This window comes from Gekko japonicus, unplaced genomic scaffold (genome assembly GCF_001447785.1).
Source record: "Gekko japonicus isolate JY-2015 unplaced genomic scaffold, Gekko_japonicus_V1.1 scaffold1406, whole genome shotgun sequence".
Taxonomy (NCBI): domain Eukaryota; kingdom Metazoa; phylum Chordata; class Lepidosauria; order Squamata; family Gekkonidae; genus Gekko; species Gekko japonicus.
The window spans coordinates 279417-300107 of NW_015160254.1; the positions used below are offsets into that span (position 1 = coordinate 279417).

A 20691-nucleotide genomic window follows, 5' to 3' on the forward strand; every position below is an offset into this window, starting at 1 on the left:
CGCCGCGCCAGGTCTTGCACATCCTAAAAAGTCAAAGGCACAAGTATAGGACGAAGAAGACTTGGCTTGGCAGCATTTCATGTGGGAAGGATCTAGGTGTCTTTAAGCCCCTTTCTCAGCCTTGGCCCAAAAGGGCTTCAGGTGAGGACCGAGGACCACACCGGCACGTCTCTCAAGGGATGCCGTGGCATCTGGAGAGACACTGGTGTCCTGGCATGCCTGTGCCACGCTAGTGCTGCACCAATGTCACCACTATGGAAGGTATGCAGAGCTTAGATGTTGAGGGAAATGCCCCTGCCCTGCACACCTCAAGAGCACAGAGACTTGCACTCTGGTGGTGGGAAATAAGCCTGTAGTACTGCACAGGGCGTACTTAGCACAGACACCCAAGGGAGAGAATAAGCATTGCATTTGCCTAACACTATATATTGCTGAGAGCTCTTACGGGTACTGCTCAGGACAGAGACACATAAAGAGAGACTCTGCTCCGTCAAAGGGGGTGCAGGGATAACGTGCCCCACACAGGTCAGCAAGGGAAGTATAGTCTGTTCTTTAAACTGGGACTCCTGCAGCAGTTTCTCCCTCCCTGCCTGCCACATGTTCCTCCTTTGTTTATCCCCCCTAAAAAAAAAAAACCTTCTCCCACCACAGCATCTCAGGGATGTCTCCAGGTGGGAATCGAACCAGGGAACCTGGGCATGCTATACTTGTGCTCTTCCACTACACCATGCCTGTCCCTGCACTCTTCCCTGCCTGGTGCTACATGGCTGGCAGGGACATCAGGGCTGCAAGGGGATGCTCTGCGCCCTCTCGTGCTTGGGGGAGCGGTTAGAGAACCAGTTCCCAGGGTCTGAGAGGGACCATCCTCTGCTGCCTGTCATGTTGCTGCTACTGCTGGGCAAAAAGTGAGCCTTTGTCTTCTGACCACTAATGCCCTTCCTGGGGATTGGCCACACTGTTGTGGGTTCCTCTGTTGGGTAAGCCCCAGGAGCTGAGAACTCTAATAGATCAGCCTGTACAGGCCCCCCCTATTCACAAGAAGGTGTGGCCATCCCAGTGCCTGGCAGTGACACTATAATGCAGGGGTGCCGAACTCATTTCTTATGAGGGCCGGATCTGACATAAATGAGACCTCGTTGGGCCGGGCCACGTGTGTCATAAAATGTAATGCCAGGCAGCGGAGATATAAACTTTATAAAGGACACAAACACAAAGGGGTTTTTTTTTACTTAAAATAAAAGCATGCTTAAAACATTAGCCGTCTTGCAATATTTTGCTTATTGAACAGTGTCCAATAACTGACACCTCTTGATCTGAATTATTGCATCAAAATGTCTGTGCTGCTGCAATCTTGAGTATGCTGTTCAGGTGTGTATCTGAAAGCTGCAAACCTACGATGATGCAGCGGCAGCAGAACTGGAAGAAGAAGCAGACAGCCAGTTCCACTGTGGGCCTGACAGAAGCCATCCGGGGGCCTGATCTGGCCCCTGGGCCACATGTTTGACACCCCTGCTATAATGCATGTCACTTCCTGTCAGTCACTGTCCATTGAGATCAGTCTACACAGAGCTGGAGAATTACTAAACAGTGGGCAAATCTAAGTTTGAACAGTCTGGGCTTTAATTCAATCATAAAGAGAACTGGAGCGTCTCTGTGGACAGGCGGGAAAGGCTTTCAAAAAGCAGTCTAAGGACTGGAATGCTCTTCCCCAACAGCTTTTTATTTAGGGACCCCCATTACGGTCTTTTATGCCAAGAGGTTCTCTGTTCACGTGTTGTGCTCTGAAGAAGGTGGTTTTACAAGATTAACACATCTCATGTTCCCTGGGGATGTCCTCTGTTAGGGTTCCTTGCACAGCTTTGTACAGCACCAACAGTCAAAGGGAACTGGGACGTCTCCTTCAAAGCACCCTCCAAACAAGATCGATAACAGTGTGCAAGAAGAGCCTTACAGGCAACAATAGAGTGCAGGGAAGATGGTTAAATTACCACATGTATATTAATGGAAGACAATCCCCCCCTTTTAAAAAAGTTATACATAGAAGTTTATTACTGTACATTACTCTTAACTTGTATGCAGACTTAAGATGCCTCCCCCCCCTCACTTTTTTTTAATGGTACACATGGGGGGGGGGGAACCCCAGTCTTCCTGTCAGGTAAACAGGGTGCTTCAAAAGAATGGGGAAATCACATGGAAGGAGTGCAGTACCGGAATGGGGGTCTGTGCTTTGGTGTATGGACATGGTTGCCGCTGGGAAAGAAACCTGGATAGAAAGCTGGACACCAGCTACTTTTGCCTGGAACTACTTTTTGGCAATGTAATGTTTCAGAAGCATTACAAATGGTATTTCACATTTAGTGGTCAAAGTCGTATTGAAAAATCAGTTAAGTGCAAAATCCGTAGGATGACCTTTAAGGGGATTTTTTGTTGGGTGCCGAGACTGACGACGGACCCGCTGCTGTTTTAAGTGCTACTTTCCCCCTTGCAGCCAACGGAAGAACAAGCAGAACGGGAACTGAGCGGTGATCCAGACACATCTGTAAGGAACTGCGGGAGAGCACAAACAGCTGGCACTCGCGTCGCGTTGCTGGCAAAACTTGTTCTATGGATACGGCCGTGTTAAAATTTGGAATGCCCAAAAATGCAGATTGGGAAGTGCTTGACATGAGAGGACCACTGTGCGGCCAGCTGGAAGAACTTCACGTCATTCCACTCCACTCCGTCAATCCAGACTGCAAGGAGAGGCAAAAAGAAGGGGTGGTTAAGGTAAAATTGCACGAGGAACCGATTGCGGGTTACGGTTTTGGGGTGAATTGGCTTCCTCCGAGACAATTTCTCTCCCTCCAGGAGCTTGTATATGTTTTACAACAGGGGTCTCCAACCTTTCTGAGCCTGTGAGCAATGTTCCCTCTAAGATGAGTTAGTGTGAGCTAGCTCACAGTTTTTTAGCCTCCGGCTCAGACATTCTTGTCTTAGCTCAGAAAGGATGGCTCCAAAGCAAACTGAATTTATGCAGTAGCCAAATCATTCGCTCACAACTTTAATGCCAGTAGCTCACAAAGTTGGGATTTTTGCTCACAGGACTCCACAGCTTAGAGGGAACATTGCCTGTGAGTGGCCTTACAAATTCCCACGCAGTGTGGTGGGCGCTGCCGCAGAACAGCTTCCACAGAATGGCTACTGAAGGAGGTTAGAGCCAGCCACAAAATGGCTGTTGCCGCTCACCTTCAGTCAAACAGTGAAGATCCTTGCACTGTGGTGGCAGTGGCTGCCAAAGTAAAACTGCTGCTATTGCTGAACATTACTCACGACTCAAACAAAAATCTCCAGTGGCCAATCAGAAGCCTTGCTGGGCAAAAGCCACACCTGGACCAGCCCACTTTCTAAAAGCACCTGGTGGGCGGGAGAAAAGGCGTCAGCAGGCACCACGTTGGAGACACTTGTTTTATAAAGAGAAGCAGTGTGACTTGCCCCTTGCAACAAGTGTGAAAGACATTCTTTGGGAAATAAACATGAGTTAGGGATCAGACTCTTTGCTTAGAGTACATCAACTAAAACTAATCACCAGGATTGATAATACAAGGTTAGTACATTTTCTCCCTTGGCTGTCTTTCTTGCACCGGGGCTGGTGTGTTCCATTTGGACATATGGTCAGCGGCTGGTTTTTATATTTTCAATCAATACCTCCATTTTTGCTGCTTCTTCCCAGAATATATTTATTTAGAACACCACCTTTCTCCCTGGCAACTGGGCCTCAAGGTGGGTAACACATTAAAAACGACATACCTTAACAAAAGTTTAAAGACATCAAACCATTAAAACTGTCTGCAGGAACCTGACAAGCAACATTCCTAAGAGACGACTGCCCCTAAGAAACAAATGGGCTACAGAAGCCATCAAGGCACTCCCAATGGATGTTTACATAGCAGATTTTTATTGCCCAAGTGCAACATTTTACACTTGTCCCTATTCAACTTTATTATCTGCTACCAATCCTCTATCCTACCCAAGTCCTGTTGCATCCTAATTCCAGCTTCCAAGGTATTAACTACCCCACCCAGTTTAATCTCGTCCACAAACTTGATGAGCACATTCCGAACTCCCTAATCTAAGTGGTTTAGAAAGATGTTAAACAGCACTGGGCCTGAAACAGAACCCTATGGCACCCCACTTTTCACCTTCCTCCAGGTTGACCGGGCGGGAACCACGAAGTATCACCCTTTGGGTACAATCTACCAACCAGGACTTAATCCCCCTAGCAGTAATGGGCTCTAGTCCATAACTCACCAACTTCTGAACAAGAACATCATGGGGCACCATGTCAAAAGCTTTACTAAAATCCAAACAGATCACATCCACAGCACTTCTCTGATCCACCAAATTAGTATACTGAAAAAGGAGAGCAGATTGGTCTGACACGACTTGTTGCTAAGAAGGCCATGCTGAGATTTAACAATCACAAGCACTGTGTCTCTCCAAATGTTCACAAACAGACCCCTTAATAACCTGTTCTAAAAATTTTCCTGGAGTCGACATCAAACTAACCGGCTGATACTTTCCCAGATCATCTTTTTTCTATTTCCGAAAAACAGATACATTCGCTTTTTCACAGTCCTCTGGTACCATCCCCCTCCTCCAAGATTTTTTTTTTTAAAAAAACGAGTTTCCAGGTGACATCCACCAACTCCTTCAACACCCTAGGACAGTGGTGGCGAACCTATGGCACGGGTGCCAGAGGTGGCACTCAGAGCCCTCTCTGTGGCCACGCGTGCCATCGCCCCAGCCAGGCCCAGACCACTATTAAAGTGTCGAATTCTCTGCCAAGTAATTTTAAGTAAATGAAAGCATTTGGGATTGCTTTCCTTACTTTGTTTGGATCATCTTAAGTTAATGTATGAGTTGTTTTTTCTAAAGTAAAACCTCAGTATTCAGGTTAGATTGCCATGTTGGCACTTTGAGATAAATAAGTGGGTTTTGGGTCACAGTTTGGGCACTCCGTCTCTAAAAGGTTCGCCATCACTGCCCTACGATGCAATTCGCCAGGTCCCAAGGACCTGTATAGATTTAAAGCAACCAGGTGTTCCCAGGCCACATCCTCACTTACTCTAAATTGAAACCCTTATACTTTATCCTCCCCACCCTCCCTGTTGTACACCAGTTTGTCTACATGCTGCCCTGCCCTGGATGGCCCAGGCTAGCCAGATCCCGTCAGATCTCAGAAGCTAAGCAGGGTCAGCCCTGGCTAGTTTTTGGATGGGAGACCTCCGAGGAACACTAGGGGGCGTGACGCAGAGGCAGGCAATGGCAAACCACCTCTGAAATGTCTCTTGCCTTAAAAACAAGTCTAGCTCGCCACCTAGTGGTGCATAACGTTAAAAGAGCTAGAACTTCTGGTTGCCAGACAATCTCAGTTGCCAGGATCTCCTGGCTATACTATACACACTGCCATTCAATAATTAATTAATTCCTCTGCAGGAAAAAACAAAAACAACATAGCAATGTTCAAGCATAAACTTTCATGCGTCAGAGAGCTCACTTCATCATAGGAATGAGCTGTGTATCAATAATGTTGATGAATTTATATTGAAGGCTACAAATAACAAAAAAGCAGGGAGGGGTGGGGCAGATGTTGCAGAGAGTGGCCAGTTGAAAACAACCTCTAATCAAGAGAGTGATCAATCCACCCATAGGTGGTCAGATCACTGGAAGACAGAAAAAGTGGGATTAATATAAAATTTTATGAAAAGCAGATCTAACTAATATGCTATAGAGGCTTATCTGATCAATTATCACCTTCAGAGGATGGGATACACAAGGTATTGACAACCACAGCAAGTAGGGAATCCAGAATCCTTGTGAAGGTTGGGGTCAGGGGGAAGAGAGGTTTGTTACACTTCTTGAGGAATTCAGTAAGCAATGTCACACTGGATTGTCCCTCTGAAGTCCTCTTGTAGGAGAGTAGTGACTTTCAGATCAGCAACAAATGCCCTGGAATGTTATACTGTTCACTTACCGGTTTTGTCATTGCAGCCTGGGGGTAAGGGGATGGGTTGTTCACCTAGTGGTGGGTGAGTGGAGGTTTTAAATCACCTGAGTGGAGGTAAGTCTCTGTCCCTTCCTTTTACAGCTTGTGTGATGTATGAGCCTCTGGTGTGAATGGAAAGGCAGGAACCAAAGGGCTCTTGACCTTTGGATCTTGGCTTGTGGTTCATGGCCTGTCAGGCCAAATTAAAGGTGACACGTGTGCCTCCAAGAAGACTATGAAACTACGATATTGCTTGCCTGATCTGTGCACAACCACAGAGATCTGTGGCTATGGATGATCCACCAGTGCCATAGAGTAATACCTCCAGAAAACGGGGACCTTCCAGGAATTTGTGGGGGAGAGGAAATCCCTGTTCCCACTGGTCTCCGCTTCCTCTTGCAGCCTTTTCCTGCCCCCTCTCTGCTCCACTGCCTCTGTGCAGCTCACCTGCTCGGCTGGGGGCAGCACCCCCTTCAACCTCACCACCAATGTTCCCTCTAAGTGATAGAGTTTTGTGAGCAGAAATTCTACTTGGTGAGCTACTGGCATTAAAGTTGTGAACGAGCGCTTTGGCCATTGCATAAATTAGTTTGCTCCGGAGCCCTCCTTCCTGAGCTGAGACAAAAAGGGGTGAGCCGGAGGCTAAAAAACTGTGAGCTAGCTCACACTAACTCAGCTTACAGGGAACACTGGTGTCAGCACAAGATGTCTATCTGAGGCTCACAAGTATTGCTTCCCCATGTACAGTATTGGTACTAGCTAGGACAAGAACCAGCCTAGCCTGTTCTTCCGTCTAACTAGTGCATTTTATGCCCCCTGCCTCCAAGGTCAGATTGCATGGTTCTCCCCTTCTCCATCTTATCCCCACAACAGCCCTGTGAAATAAGTTAGTCTAAGGGATAGTGACTGGACCCATCATCCAATGACAGAGTGGGGATTTCAGCCTGGGTCTCCAAGGCACTAGTCTGACCCTCTAACAACTACACCATGCTGGCCTTTAACAGCTGCTTGATCTGCAGAAAATCAGCAAGTGAAGCTTTTTCACAGCATGGAAACAAATATTATCAAAGGCGAATGTTTGCAGAGCAAAATGATGTTAAGGATGCAGGAAGAGAGGTTGGTAAAAATGTTGGCAGACTTAATTCTGTGAATTCCGAGTCAGCTGGCCCTGAATGTTTATCCGTTGCACGCAAGCCAAAGTGCTATTTTGAGATTTTGTATCCTTCCCATTGAACAAACAATAATCTTAATTTAAAAGGCGATTTAAATTGGATGCTACTGTATGTACCCAGGCAATTTTTTTCTTAAGTACTGCTTTAATGTTCATTAAATGGCCAATTTATGGGTTTGAATGAATAATCTCTTTAAGGCAGGGAAGTGAAATTACATAAGTATTCAGTCTGGTCTACACAATGTAACTTAACATGTTCCAGGTAGTGTTGTCAAGTAAGAGTACTTACACAAGTGTTGGTTGTTCTAGATGGTAATCTGCATTGAGTCACACAAAGGGTCTTTTAAGAAACAATCCCATGGTGATATGTTTCCCCTCCTCTTTTCTCTCAGAGTAGTGGAAGTTTCTTATCCCATAAGACATTGCAAGATTAATAAAAAAAAGATGTAGAGGTCAAAACTGGAAAAGGAGAATAAAAAGATGGCCGTCTCCATTCTCTCAGACAGTTTGGCATCAGGACTTGGTAGTAAAAGATCCTAAAAGCCTGGTTCCCCAGTGAGTATCATTCTGTGGCCAAAAAGATCATGTCAAATCATCATGGAATTGTTGATTTCTGAGATGATAATCTAACAAGTCAACAAAACAAATGCAGGTAGTAAATCTTATAAACCAACACATATAATTCTATGTCACGTAAAAACAAAAATCTCTCCATGGAGTCTGTCTTGTGTATACAAGGGGTGTGTTCAGACGGGCAGCTAATCCCGTCATTATGGCAGCTTGAATTTTATCCCCATCTTTTTAATCCATTGTAGCACGACCAGACATCCCCCTGGTAAATCGCCTTACCACACGCTGCCTCCGTTGTGGATTGTCTAGATGGCATCCATTGAGGGAGGCATGCGCAGTGGGTTTTTAAAAAACTTTTGCACATGTGGATAGGAGTCACAGCGCATCATTGAAGGAGGCGTGCGGTCGGGGTTTTTAAAGAAAACTTTCTGCACATGTGCATAGATGTGACAGCACGTCCTTGTTGATCCAAGAAATAAACCAGCACTTAGCGGCTGCAAACCAGGGTACTTAGTCCCTCAGCATGTCTTTAAATCCAGAATGGTGTGTGACAAGACTCCACCATGCATGAATAGCAATCCACCACCTCTACACTCAAGTCTGGAAGAATATTTTGTAATCGCTTTTCTTTGGGTGGGCATATATCATTAAGAATGGCTTGGGTTTGCGTAGTATGTCCTTTTCCTTATTGCTGAATCTTTAAATCAAGTTTCTCAAAACACATCTCCAGTTACTCAACGTCATCAAGGGGTCCAGGCTTCCTTCAATGCATTGGTCAAGGCAGACCAGTAGCTTCTCAGGAGGAATGCCAATCCAGGGGCATACCCTAGAGTTCTACTTTCATCACGGGAAAAAAGCCAAAATCAAATCAGTTCTCATAATCAGGGGAAGCTGGACAGGAACACCCCACGAGAGAGTTCCAGGGGGGTAGCCATGCTGGTCTGTAACAGAAGACGTAGATTTGAGCCCAGTCCGCAGCCAGGGTTCTGTGGCTTGTGGGGCAATTTTGTTTCCTGGTGGGGCTGAAGTTCACAGTGCAAGAAGAAAAGCCATTTAGCCAATAGAAAGCTGTGACCAGGATAGATCTCTCAATTGCTAGCTGTCAACCACTGGAGATGACAGCTCTCAGCGGCTGCAAGTTAATCACGTCTGCCAGCCTAAGCAACAATTCTGATAAGCCGGCAGGTGGGGGCGATGACTTCTATAGTCAAGAAAGCTAACATTTAGGCAGAAAAATTCTCCTAAAGGAGACCAGTTTCTTGGCAGAGTTAGAAGGGATCCTAGAGGTCACCTACTCCAACCCCCTTGCTCAGTGCAGGAATAAGCCAACTACAGCACCCCATTCTGCTTAAAGGAGAACAAGCCTTTTAAAAATGTTTTTAAATGATTGACAAAAGCATTTACAGGAGAAATTCTTGTGGGGCTGTGCCTTTTATTAAAGGTTCGGAGCCCCCAAAAGCCCCACCGTAGCTACGGGCCTGGTTGCACCTTAGGGACCAACAAGGGTCTTGGGGATCAGCTTTCAAGAAAGAAGGGAGCTTTGACTCTTGGTTTATAATCTTAACTCCTGAAAATCTTATAAGTCTCTAAGGTGCTACTGGACTGGACTCGACTGTAGCCCATGGGAGAGAGTGAAGATAACAGCATTGCCAGTTTAATCTGTAAAGACAGCACCCAGCTCAACTTGGCCAGCTTGGATGTGCCAAAGTTAGCTGGCAACTGTGATGTGATTAAAAGAAGAAGAAGAAGAGAAGAAGAAGATTGGATTTATACCCCGCCCTTCACTACCTGAAGGACTCTCAGAGTGGCTCACAATCTCCTTTCCCTTCCCCTCCCCACAGCAGACACCCTCTGAGGTAGGTGGGGCTGAGAGAGCTCTTTTGAGGACTGCCCTTGAGAGAACAGCTCTGAAAGAACTTGTGACTGACCCAAGGCCACACCAGCAGCTGCATGTGGAGGAGTGGGGAATCAAACCCGATTCTCCCAGATTAGAGTCCGCACTCCTAACCACTACGCCAAACTGGCTCTCAAAGTGTCTCAAATAAAACCAGTCCTCTAACAATGATATCCCTTCCCTCAATACTGGGCTGCTAGTGACAGTAGAAGAAAATCTGGTCGGTATGGATTAGCCCCAAGAAGATCCTTCCCCGCACCTTTCTTGTTCTTTTCCTTTGTGACGACGGTCATCGACATCGTTGGGGCGGAAGCAGCTTCCCCACTTGCAGGGAGCCGGCTGACCTGGAGAGACCGGAAAGTGCATTTCAGTGTGTTCTTAGCAGCAGAGGGATCTTTCTTCTCAACATCTCTTTTCTTCTCCAGAGGATGAGTTGCAATCCAGTAATCCACTTGCAGGCCCATCAACTCCATACCAAAACTCTGGCTAAAAGAAAGGAAAGAAAGATTTCTGTCTATAAACTGTGACAAGCTCAGGAACTTCAGATGCAAAAAACAGGCATTCAAGAAAGATTGTTGACCCATTTCCACCAAGATTTACCTCCCAAGTCCATTGTTTGCTACAGGCATTTCATGTTATTACCCAATGACAAAACATAACACGAGACACACACGTGTTTGTTTCCAGTAGACAGCAGGATGTCAAGGCCTCATCAATGATCTTATGGCCCACATACATTTAATCCTTGAGACAGATTTATGTCACATAAGAACAAGACATGTGTTGATCTGCACACCCATCTTCAAAACATAATGGTAGAAATAAACTGCAGTTTCTATTTCTAAGCCACACCGCTTTACCACTTAAATGGCACATAACAAAAGTAATCTTTACCAGCTGAAAACTGATACCAGCTGAATGAGAGCAACATCCCAAGAGTAGCATGAGCAGCTAGATGGGGGAATCTGAACCATTTTCTATGTCTGAGTTTTCTCCCTGAAATCTTTCTACCTAGATGGGGGGGGTATGATTCCTCTCTCCTGCAGTTCCTCAAAGGCCCCAGGGAAATTTCTGCTCCACAAATGTCAGGATGACAACAATACAGAAACCATATCCCTTATGTGACTTGACTTCCACTTAGCACCTCCTATTAGATAGCAATTAAGGAGAGCCCCTCTTTGGTAGCTAGTACACTGTAGCAGGAATCCACCAAAACTTCAGTGGAGTCCTTTCCCCAAGTTTATGGATTTCTGTGAACAGTATTCTGTGAGCTCTGCCTTGAGTGCTTTTAATATGCCACTTTTCAAATGCAATCTGCAAAGAAGCTATTCAGTCAGGCAATCAATCAAATCAGAAATATGAGACACACAAAATAATAACTTACTCAGCTGTGTATGAAAGTCAGAGTGCAGAGAAATTATCCACACGGTTGTTATCCCCACCTCCCACCCTGAGGAATTAATGTGACTGACAATCATGATAATGACACAATCACGTTCCTCCTCTGGTACATGACCATGTCTGCACTCTGAGGTCTGCACGCTTGTGGAAGACAAGCACGATCCAGAATTCCTAGCCTGGCTCTCACTACCTTAGTGAGAGGACAGATCCATGTCCTCTTCTTTCCATATACAGATGAACCTGATGCTAAAACGGTCCATATTGTTTCTCTGCTTGTGACTATCAGCCCATGGACTAAAAACACCCCTGAGAGAAATGGGAATGTGAACTCCTGCTAATGAATTTTTTTTTTTAATCAGAAGGATGCTCCAGATCTGATATAAATATTATTTAATATAATGGAGCTCTTTAAGCCAATAGATACAAGTTGATAACGACAAGATGAAATATTTGGTCCGATGAGAGTAGAGATTATATTAGAAAGATTAGGGGTAAACATCATCTTTATAAACAGACTAACTCACGTGTTCACCTGTTGGACTTTATCTCACTGAAACACACTTTTAGAGTTTTGATAAAGTGCAAGAAGTGGTATGCCGTAGGTAAGGGGTGCAAACTTCTTTTTTCTACTATTGATAACAGCGAGATGCAAACATTTTGGAATTTGGTTAACAACAGTATTTCTGTGGCATCTATTAGGCTGTTACGGGTCGCTCCTAGAACCTGCGAACAGCATTTCTCTACTAGACAGCATTCTATTAGAACTCTCTTAAACTGACCTATGGACCCAGATTCTGCTGAAGCCTTTTTAATCAAGCAAATGTCACTTGGTAAGGGGCCTGGGCCAGATTTAATACTGATTGATCTCTGGAAAGTTAACGTGCTGTGGTAGAGTGCACTGCTGGCTGCTTTTTACTCAAGTCAATGCAGGGGTCATTTCGTAGAAAAAGAGGTGCAGGAGCTCATTAGCATAACTTATTTGCATAGGCCACACCCTCTGACATCACCGGAAGTGTGTCAGAAGGCAACACTCACCGCTCAGGCTCCACTGGACTGTTTTGGATTGCTAGCTATTGGGGGGGGGGGGAACGTGCAGATCTGTCCTCACAGAGGAGGGAGAGCTTGTACCTGAATAAAACTTGGTCTTAAAGGTGCCACTCGACTGTTTTGGGCCCGGGAGGGGCGGGGCTCTGCAATTTACCTGGCTGCTTCTTGCTCTGACTGAGGGCTGCTGGGAGCAGGGGGCGGGGCTTGTTGAATGTGCCCGCCCCCTGGGCTCTTTACTGCCGGAGCTCCGCTCCTGTGCGCTCCTGCAGGAAATGACCCCTGAGTCCTAATTCCATCGATATGGAAATATGCAGCAATAGTCCCTATACATAAAAAGGGTGCCAGAACTGACCCTGTGAACTACTGGCCCATACGTCTGCATTCAGTGGCATGAGAGGTATAGGTCGCCTTCCTTCATTCTAAGCCTTTGAACTGGGTAGAGGCAGAATCCACCCTCCATCCTGAGCAAGGATTCAGAAAGGGTGTTTCAGCCTCTCATCACTGCCATATACCAGCTAGTGGATAAATATTTTTCTCCACCAACAGGCTACCGTTGTGCAGCATTTAGGCAGCAAAAATATCACCTTTGGGCCAAACCGGGCCAGCCTTGTGAGGTTTCAAGAGGCGGTGTCATCCTGCTCCAGGTTGGAGAGTGGTCCGGCTGTTCTTCCCCCCTTCCTCCGCCCTGCTTCACGCTGGGCCAGCCAGATGGTCAAGGCCAAAAAGGGACTGATGTGGTGCTGTGCCACGGCCCGCCACCATACTGAGCCCCACCATTTGTGTCCCCCCCCCCCGTGCTGCTGTCCACTGGAGCTTCCCTGGCCACGGGGATCAGGGGTGTGCTCAGACTCAAGCTTCTAAGTACCAGGAGCTTCTGGGGTGGCCCAGACACACCCGGGTAAATCCAGGACTGGAGCGCCTCTGCTCCTAGGCAAACTGGCAGAGGTTCCTTCTTGTTGCACCCCCAGCTTAGTAATTACATCTGGCACAACCAGCCAACAGAAATTGCACTGTCATCCTGTTCCTAAAGCATCCCTAAACAATGTTTTCCAATTTTTCCCCTTTATGATCTTGTTAAACAGAAGGGTTTCTTAACTTTCCATTTCTTAAAATTTAACCTTTCCAAAGGGACTGGCCGGTAATCTCCAGGGACGGACTATATACAGGGCCATCTTCAAATAAAGCGCTCTAAACAAAGTTCCCTTTCTCCCTGTGCTTGGCATCACCTTCAGGGTTCTCAAACTGAACTGACCGTGGTAACGTCTATCATATGGCATGAGGGTTTTCTTGGTATACCTGGTACACTTCCCAGCCACTTCAGAGAAAACTGAATTAATGCAATGAAACAATGCTCAAGACAGCACAGAAGCCGTACTGTGAGACAAGGATCTCTCAGGAAACCTCACTAAATTTAACTTCTGAAAACAGCCTGAGATGAAGAAAAGTCGGTCTGGACAGAGAATGTGGGCAGCTGGCAAGAAGAGATGGAATCATCAAAGAACACACACACACACAAAGCAAGCCCATTTATACTTTTGCATTTGGTAGCGCGAGACCGAGGAAACGGCAGAAACTGCTTTACCTGGAGGAAGAAAAGCTGCCCGTGACAGACGGTGAAGAAGGTGGGGTAGGGGAAGAGTCCTTCACAGCAGGAGACACGGAAGGCGGGGAAGAGGAAATGACACGCGAACTACAAGGAGCTGCGTCATCCGAGTCACCTTAAAGAGAATGATTCAAGCGGTTGGTCTGCAGAACACCAGTTGCGCGCCAAGTCGGTGGCCATCAAAAGCCCAAGTCGCACACCAAGGAAGGATGGCTGTATGAAATACCTAGCCTCGCCCAAAGACCAAGGCTCCTGTTCAGTACAAAGAATGAAGGATTCCTCTCTCACACACAGGGGGCTTTGTTTCTACAAAAGGTAGCAGGCAGTGTTACACTTCAGGTATGGCTCCCAGCTGCAGATGATTTTTTTTTTAATTCATTTTTTTTTAACCACACAATTACAACAATATTTGACACAAAGAACAGTTACCAGCTCGCTTAAACAGTTTTCCCCCGGTAGCTCAAAGGAATAAAATAACCTTTACAAATGCACCTAATACAACCACTTAAAGCATGCATCAAACACAGAACAGTTAAAAGAACAGCAACTTTTTGTATAACGGTTTTTTTGGGATTGTCTCACTATTTTCTAGATAACTAATGATAGGAAACCATACCGCCCGAAACCACTCTTGGTACTTTTCTGACTGCACAGCTGAAGAATTATATGAGGTGTGCGCCCATGAATAAAGCATTCCCAGATCTTCTTTTGCCAGCATGTTAACGTGGGAACATATTTTTGTTTCCATTTTTGTGCTATCGTTATTTTTGCCAACATCAGTAAAGTCGACACTAATGTTTCTGAGCTTTTTCTACTTACAAACGTATGCCATGTCTCCAGAAAGATGGAATCTAGAGTGCAAGGTAAGTTTATTTCTGTTATTAGTGCAATTTGTTGAATTATCAGCATCCAGTAGCCTTTTATTTGTGGGCAGGACCACCAGCAATGCACACAGTCCACTATAGCACCAGTTTTTCCAGCATTTATTTGGAATAATTGGGTTTATTTTATGTAGAACTGCCGGTGTCATATACCACCTATTGAGTATTTTGAATGAGGTAAATCTAATGCTAAAAATATTGGAAGTGAAAGAATGAAGAATTCCTCTCTTGCACACTGGGGGCTTTGTTTCTACAAAAGGTAGCAGGCAGTGTTACACTTCAGGTACAGATCCCAGCTGCAGCTGATTTTATTAAAGGGTTGGCTCCTTGGAATTTTTTTTAAAGTCCTGTACACACACACACACACACTATATTGTGCTCAGCCCACACAACCGTAACTGTATAGGAACTGGGAAGGACAGTCGCATTCTGTACATGACAAACTAAATGAAATGGAAAGTATCACAGCTTTTCAAAGTAAAAGTTCACTACCGTTATTAGATTTCTTCCCAGTCAAATGAATACATGGGGGGGGGGGGGTGCTGCTTAACTACAGCATGCCAGTAGCTGCAAGGTCTGTACAAAATGCAAAACAACTAAGGTCATTTTATGCAAGTTACAGCAAACAATGATCAAGGCAGGACTAAAGAGTGACAGATGTGGCAGAGGTACCTCGCAGTAAGAGAGGCAGAGGAGAAGGCAAGGCTATTATGCCCAAATAGACAAAGGGTTAGGGTGAAAGGCAAAAGGAAAGTTTAAAATTGTACTTCCCGACTTCAATAGGGTTTTTGTTAAAAACTTCGGAATTATTCTGGATCCAGCGTTACTACTGCAGTAGCAAGTTAAGGCAGGTGCAAAAAAAGCTTTCTTCCAACTCTTTTTAGCCTGGAAGATGGCTCCCTCTCTGGACTTGGCCTATCTGGCCACCTTCAGACTAAACTAATGTAACACATTCTACATAGGTCCCCCACCCCCCGAAGTCAACTGGGAGATTCCAGTTGGTGCAGAATGTCGCAGCTTGGTTATTATCAGAAACCAGGCAGAACATGTGTATTACTACCATTCTGAAGTCACTCCATTGGCTGCTCACCAGTTCCTGAGTCCAACTGAAGGCACTGGCTATCCCATACAAAACTCTTAAATGGCCTTGGACCCTCATCATCTTCAGGAGCACCTCTTCCCCCTACGGTCTGCCATGACAGCTTTGCTCATCTGAGCAGGGCCTTCTACCAGGCAATATTAGTTGTTTCCAGTAATAAAATACCACCCTCACAGAGGTTAGCGTAGTACTTCTCTGGGATCAGTTGTAATGACATCAACACAATTTAAGAGATACATTTCAGGCTACAAATTAAGGACCAGCTCTCGGTATCTTGAAAATTGTCCTTTGTACTATTTTCCAATAAACATGTGTCCTGGGGCAGGACCACAACACATGAATGTAATCTGCTTTTGGAAAGGTACAAAACAAGCACTTATTATTAACTGAAATTTAGATAATCTGTTCGGTGTTAGGTGCCAGTGATGCGCCATAATTTTCTGAAGCACGGGTCCATTAAGACTAAACAGCCTTCAAAAGGGATTCAAGGATTCAGAGAACACATCACCATACCACAGGATGGTATTCTTTATCCCCATTCTCTCATTTTAATAAGTGGAAAATGCCCAAAGTACTCCTAAAATAAAAGTATACAAAGGTACAGGTAGCTAGTCATACCAACATGAATAGTTTGGTTATAACATAGATCCAGGTGGTTAGCCATGTTGGTCCTTGAATAAACTTTGTTGGGCTTAAAGCTGCCACTGGACTCAAACTTTATTCCCTTGGTTATAACAGGTATGTTTCATATTCAGACTCAGCAAGAGTTAGGAGAGTCTGATCAACCTGCAGCAGTTCAGCATCACTTCAGATGTCTTTTTCCACATGAAAAATGGGCTACAATCAGGGGTTCATTTCGTAGAAAAAGAGCTAGGGGGACTCATTAGCATAACTCATTAGCATATGCCACACCCCCTGACATCACCGGAAGTTGTCCTCCCCACAGCCGGCGGCGACCTCCAGCGGGCACCAGCAGGGAGCTCCAGGCCCCGCCCTCCCGCACCTCACCCGGGGGGATGGCGTCCCCCCGCGTCCCCCCCCCCAAATGACCCCTGGCTACAATGAGGATAGCAGAACAGCGGTTGTGCCAAGGTTAATATTTTGCTGCTTATATATGCCAAAAATAATGCAATATTAACTGCCAAGCATTTTAGCATTACATTTAAAAGAGCCATGCATGTGGCTACAATTTGATCCCAGCTTAACGTCAGAACCCTTCCCAACAGTAAACTGAACGAGGCAGTTATTTTTTGTAACAATCAAGGCAGGAGATCTTTAGCTGAGCAAATTTCCTGTTCTGTTCCTTTACTGTTCTAGAAGCTCACACTGTACTGTATAACACTCCTCCATAACTAGCAAAAATGTCTAAAATCACTTCTGGAATTGGAACTGTGGAGAAAGAAGGAAAGAAAGAAAAGGAAAACGGTTTGAAACAATTTCAGAGTGTAGTGCTACTGTTACTTTTGTTTTGTTTATTTATAGAAGTTTCATGAGGAAAAAAATATATATATTAAAATGATGCAATATATTTGCAAAGCCAAGTCTGTTGGTTTAACCTAGTGACTGTTCCTAAGGGGAGGATATAAGGTTACTTAGGAAGAATTTTCAAGATCAGAATAGGCCTTCAACTAGAAGAGACAACTTGAGAGAGGTTGCAAGGTATGGAATATGGTTGGACAACACACGGACCAATCAGACACAAGTCCTGGCAAATGTCAGCACTTGATAGGTTGGAATCTTTCTGGGTGGTCATATATGTAAAGAAAAAAGGAAAGTGAATCCAAGGCAGGCAGCTGGAAGGCAGAAAGTCAACGGAACAAAAAATAGAAGAACAAGCTGAGTGCTTCAGAAAGCTGGATGAAAAAGCAGCTCCCTATCAGGGAAAAGAACAGGAGATACCTAAGAAGAGACTGGAAGAACTGTAACTGAACCTGTCTGAGGAGATGGGCAGAATGCCTCAGCTGGACCCAAAATAAGGCTACAAGGTGGTTTCAGTCAACTGATTACAAGCACCACAAGGGTGAAAAATCTTCTGAGTCAAGGCACAAGGCCAACTGAGATATCTCCCTCCATATGTCACTAAATGGAAGAAGTACTGGCTAGGGTGGAGGAGCAGAGAGATCCAGTTGCCCACTTTAGTATACGGACAGTGACTATTGGAGCCTCATCACAGCAACAGAGAAGGGGGGTTATAAATTTGATTTGCAGCCCTTATTAAGTAAATATGGGTTCCCCACCCCATCCAATAATCTGATGTTCAGCTATGACTGTTTATTTTCAATCCTTGACCTGCCTTAATGGTGAGAATAACAGTGTTACCAAATATGGGAACGGTGCTGGGGTGATGTGTCTGGAGTGAGTCTGATAGGTATTTAGTCGCTGTAGATTTTCCGGGCTGTGTGGCCGTGGTCTTGGCATTGTAGAACCTGACATTTCGCCAGTAACCGTGACTGGCATCCTCAGAGGTAGAAAGATGGAGTACTCTCTGTGTCAAGGTGAAAAGAAAATGGTAGGCAGGTAACTTATATCTACTCCGGCCGTGAAAGCCTTCGACAACCAGTGTTCCCTCTAAGCTGAGTTAGGGTGAGCTAGCTCACAGTTTTTTAGCCTCCGGCCCACAGATTTTCACCTTCACTCAGGAAGGAGGGCTCCAGAGCAAACTAATTTACACAGTAGCCAAACCGCTTGCTCACAACTTTACTGCTGGTAGCTCACAAAGCAGAATTTTTGCTCACAAGACTCCACAGCTTAGAGGGAGCATTGTCGACAACATATCTGATAGGTCTGTTTCCATTTCTGTGGCTGCGGACGGATTCTGGGAGCAGGATGTTCTTTGTAACAGAATTTGGGGGAATAGATCAGAGAAAGTGACTGTGTATGGTCTAGGTCAAGAGGGAAGAGTGTTTGAGTCACGCACACCACTGAATGCAAGCAGCTGGCCTGCAGTCAACATCTAACACTACTTAAACCAACAGAACTTTAGGACTGCATGTCAGGGGTGCTCAAATGCAGATGGTACAGTCAGAGTCTGGTGTCCTCTACTGAAAATATGCCAAGATGGGAGGATGCTACCCAGTCTTTTGGTGCCCTCTTGTCATGAGCGAATGCCATGACAAGTGAGAGTTACCCAGTCTCATAGTGCCCTCACTGTCTTTTAAAAGGGAAAGGCAAAATTAGGGCAAAGGAGAAAATAGTGGGGTACCAGGTGAAACATCAGCAGGCAGAAAAGCCATGCACCTCTTTTGAATAACACGTAGGCTGTCTTGACTGATGAACTGCGAGTAGATAATGGTGCCTGAAAGAAGCAGCAGATCAAGAAGAATAAACCACCACCACCCCAAAGTGATACCAAAAGTGAAAGAAGCCTGAGGCAAGGATAGACATATCCTACCATCTGGAATTGTTCTGAAGGACTTGAGAGTATAGGAAAACAGAAGCCACGCAAGACTGGTAGCCATACCAACTTTGCTTGTTCATCAGGACTCTGTAGAGGGCCAAGGTGGTGCTTGAGGACTTCACTTAAACACCAAGGCCTATTAACAGGGATGTGACCTGTGTCGTTTGCATGGTAAAAAAACCCAATGAACAGAAGAGACAAAATGAGAGCAAACTGTGCAGGCAGAACATTGTGCACACAATAAAACAGCTGGAGTGGGTGGAATGATGTAATGCCTGAAACGAGACCAGGTAATTCAGAACTCCACAAGTTGGGCAGAACCTGGGATGAGTAAAAATTCAAAAGCATCTCTAATTTTAGTCTGATGAGTGTGCTGCTCCTCTCCAAGCACCACCATGATCCTGCTATTTGTTCAATGACAGATCCGTGGCAGAACCACAAACAGGGAGACGAGGAAGCTCGCAAGCCAACATATTTATTTGTGATTCTGAAGTCTGGTCTACATTCATGGGTTCTTCAGAAAGAGAAGCTTTGGCCAGTCTCTCATACCCCAATGAACGAATTACATTTCTATCCTGCCTTTCTTTTTCCCCAACAGAAAAACTCAAGGTTAACTAAAGAAATGTACGAATTTATAAAAGAAGTGCAATCAATGGAGGGTCCCAGACCCCCTTTCTGCACTGCAGTTGGCTGCACTTGCCCAACACAGTTAAAATTCCTGGGATAATGGGGTAAGGTTGAATATCAGATCTTGGATTAATAAAGTCTGGGAGACGACAAACTTTTCTAAACAGACAGAGTTGGTTAGATTAAGAGACAGGTGGAGTTCACCCCTATTTTTCAGTTATCTGGAAACCATTGTGCAAGTTTTTTTATAACAGAGTACAAATGAGCACAAATGAAATTTTATGGTACCTGTGACAGCCGTTTGATTGTATTAAGAACCACAATGATTTGTCTCCCTGAGTTGTGTTATAAAACCTTTGTTGTGATTGCCTCCCTGCATTGTGTTATAAAACACACCTTTGTTTTACTGTCTGCCTGTCTCACTGAAAATGGAATGGGACAAGGGTTATGAACCATTTACTCCTTGTTCCATGAATTTATAGACATGTTAATAAGATATGTACCTTTATGTGACAGTATTTACTGATATCCGAAATCCGTATAACATGAAATGGCATAATCCTTTGGGCCACACTGCATGGCTCTGATGCCCTCAGCATGCATTGGTTAGGAGTTATAGCATCGTTGAAAGATGTCATTACCTGACGTTGTAGAGGACTGTTCAACTATCCCAACCTTTACCACCTGAAAAGAAACAAGACTGATTTTAGACAGAGCTATCTGCTTTCCCACAGTAACAGTAAAGCTGAGACAAAATGAGAGGAAGGAGGAAATCTTGCTAATAATTTTTGAAGCCTTTGAAAAGGGATCCGTGTTTTAGTGTTGTTGTTTTTTCCCCCCGGGGCAGAGGGGGAATATCTCCACTGCCTTAGTTCCCATATTGACCCTTCCTACTTTGCTTCGTTGTGCTCCAGCAATGAAACAGCTGCATTACAGTGTGGCAAACAAAGGACCATCAGATGGCATGGCCATCAAA

The 20691-nt window shown here is 45.1% G+C and overlaps 1 protein-coding gene across 1 annotated transcript in view; it reads right to left on the minus strand.

Moving 5' to 3' along the window:
• Nucleotides 1-2619: 2619 nt before the first annotated feature.
• The window catches only part of PACS2 (phosphofurin acidic cluster sorting protein 2), a 110931-nt gene continuing 92859 nt past the window's right edge, over nucleotides 2620-20691 (minus strand). The window contains exons 16-17 of the mRNA XM_015414377.1: nucleotides 9920-10146; nucleotides 2620-2732 (exon numbers count right to left, since the gene is read on the minus strand). Coding sequence (XP_015269863.1) covers nucleotides 2620-2732; nucleotides 9920-10146 — 340 coding nt within the window. The remainder of the gene's footprint in view (nucleotides 2733-9919; nucleotides 10147-20691) is intronic.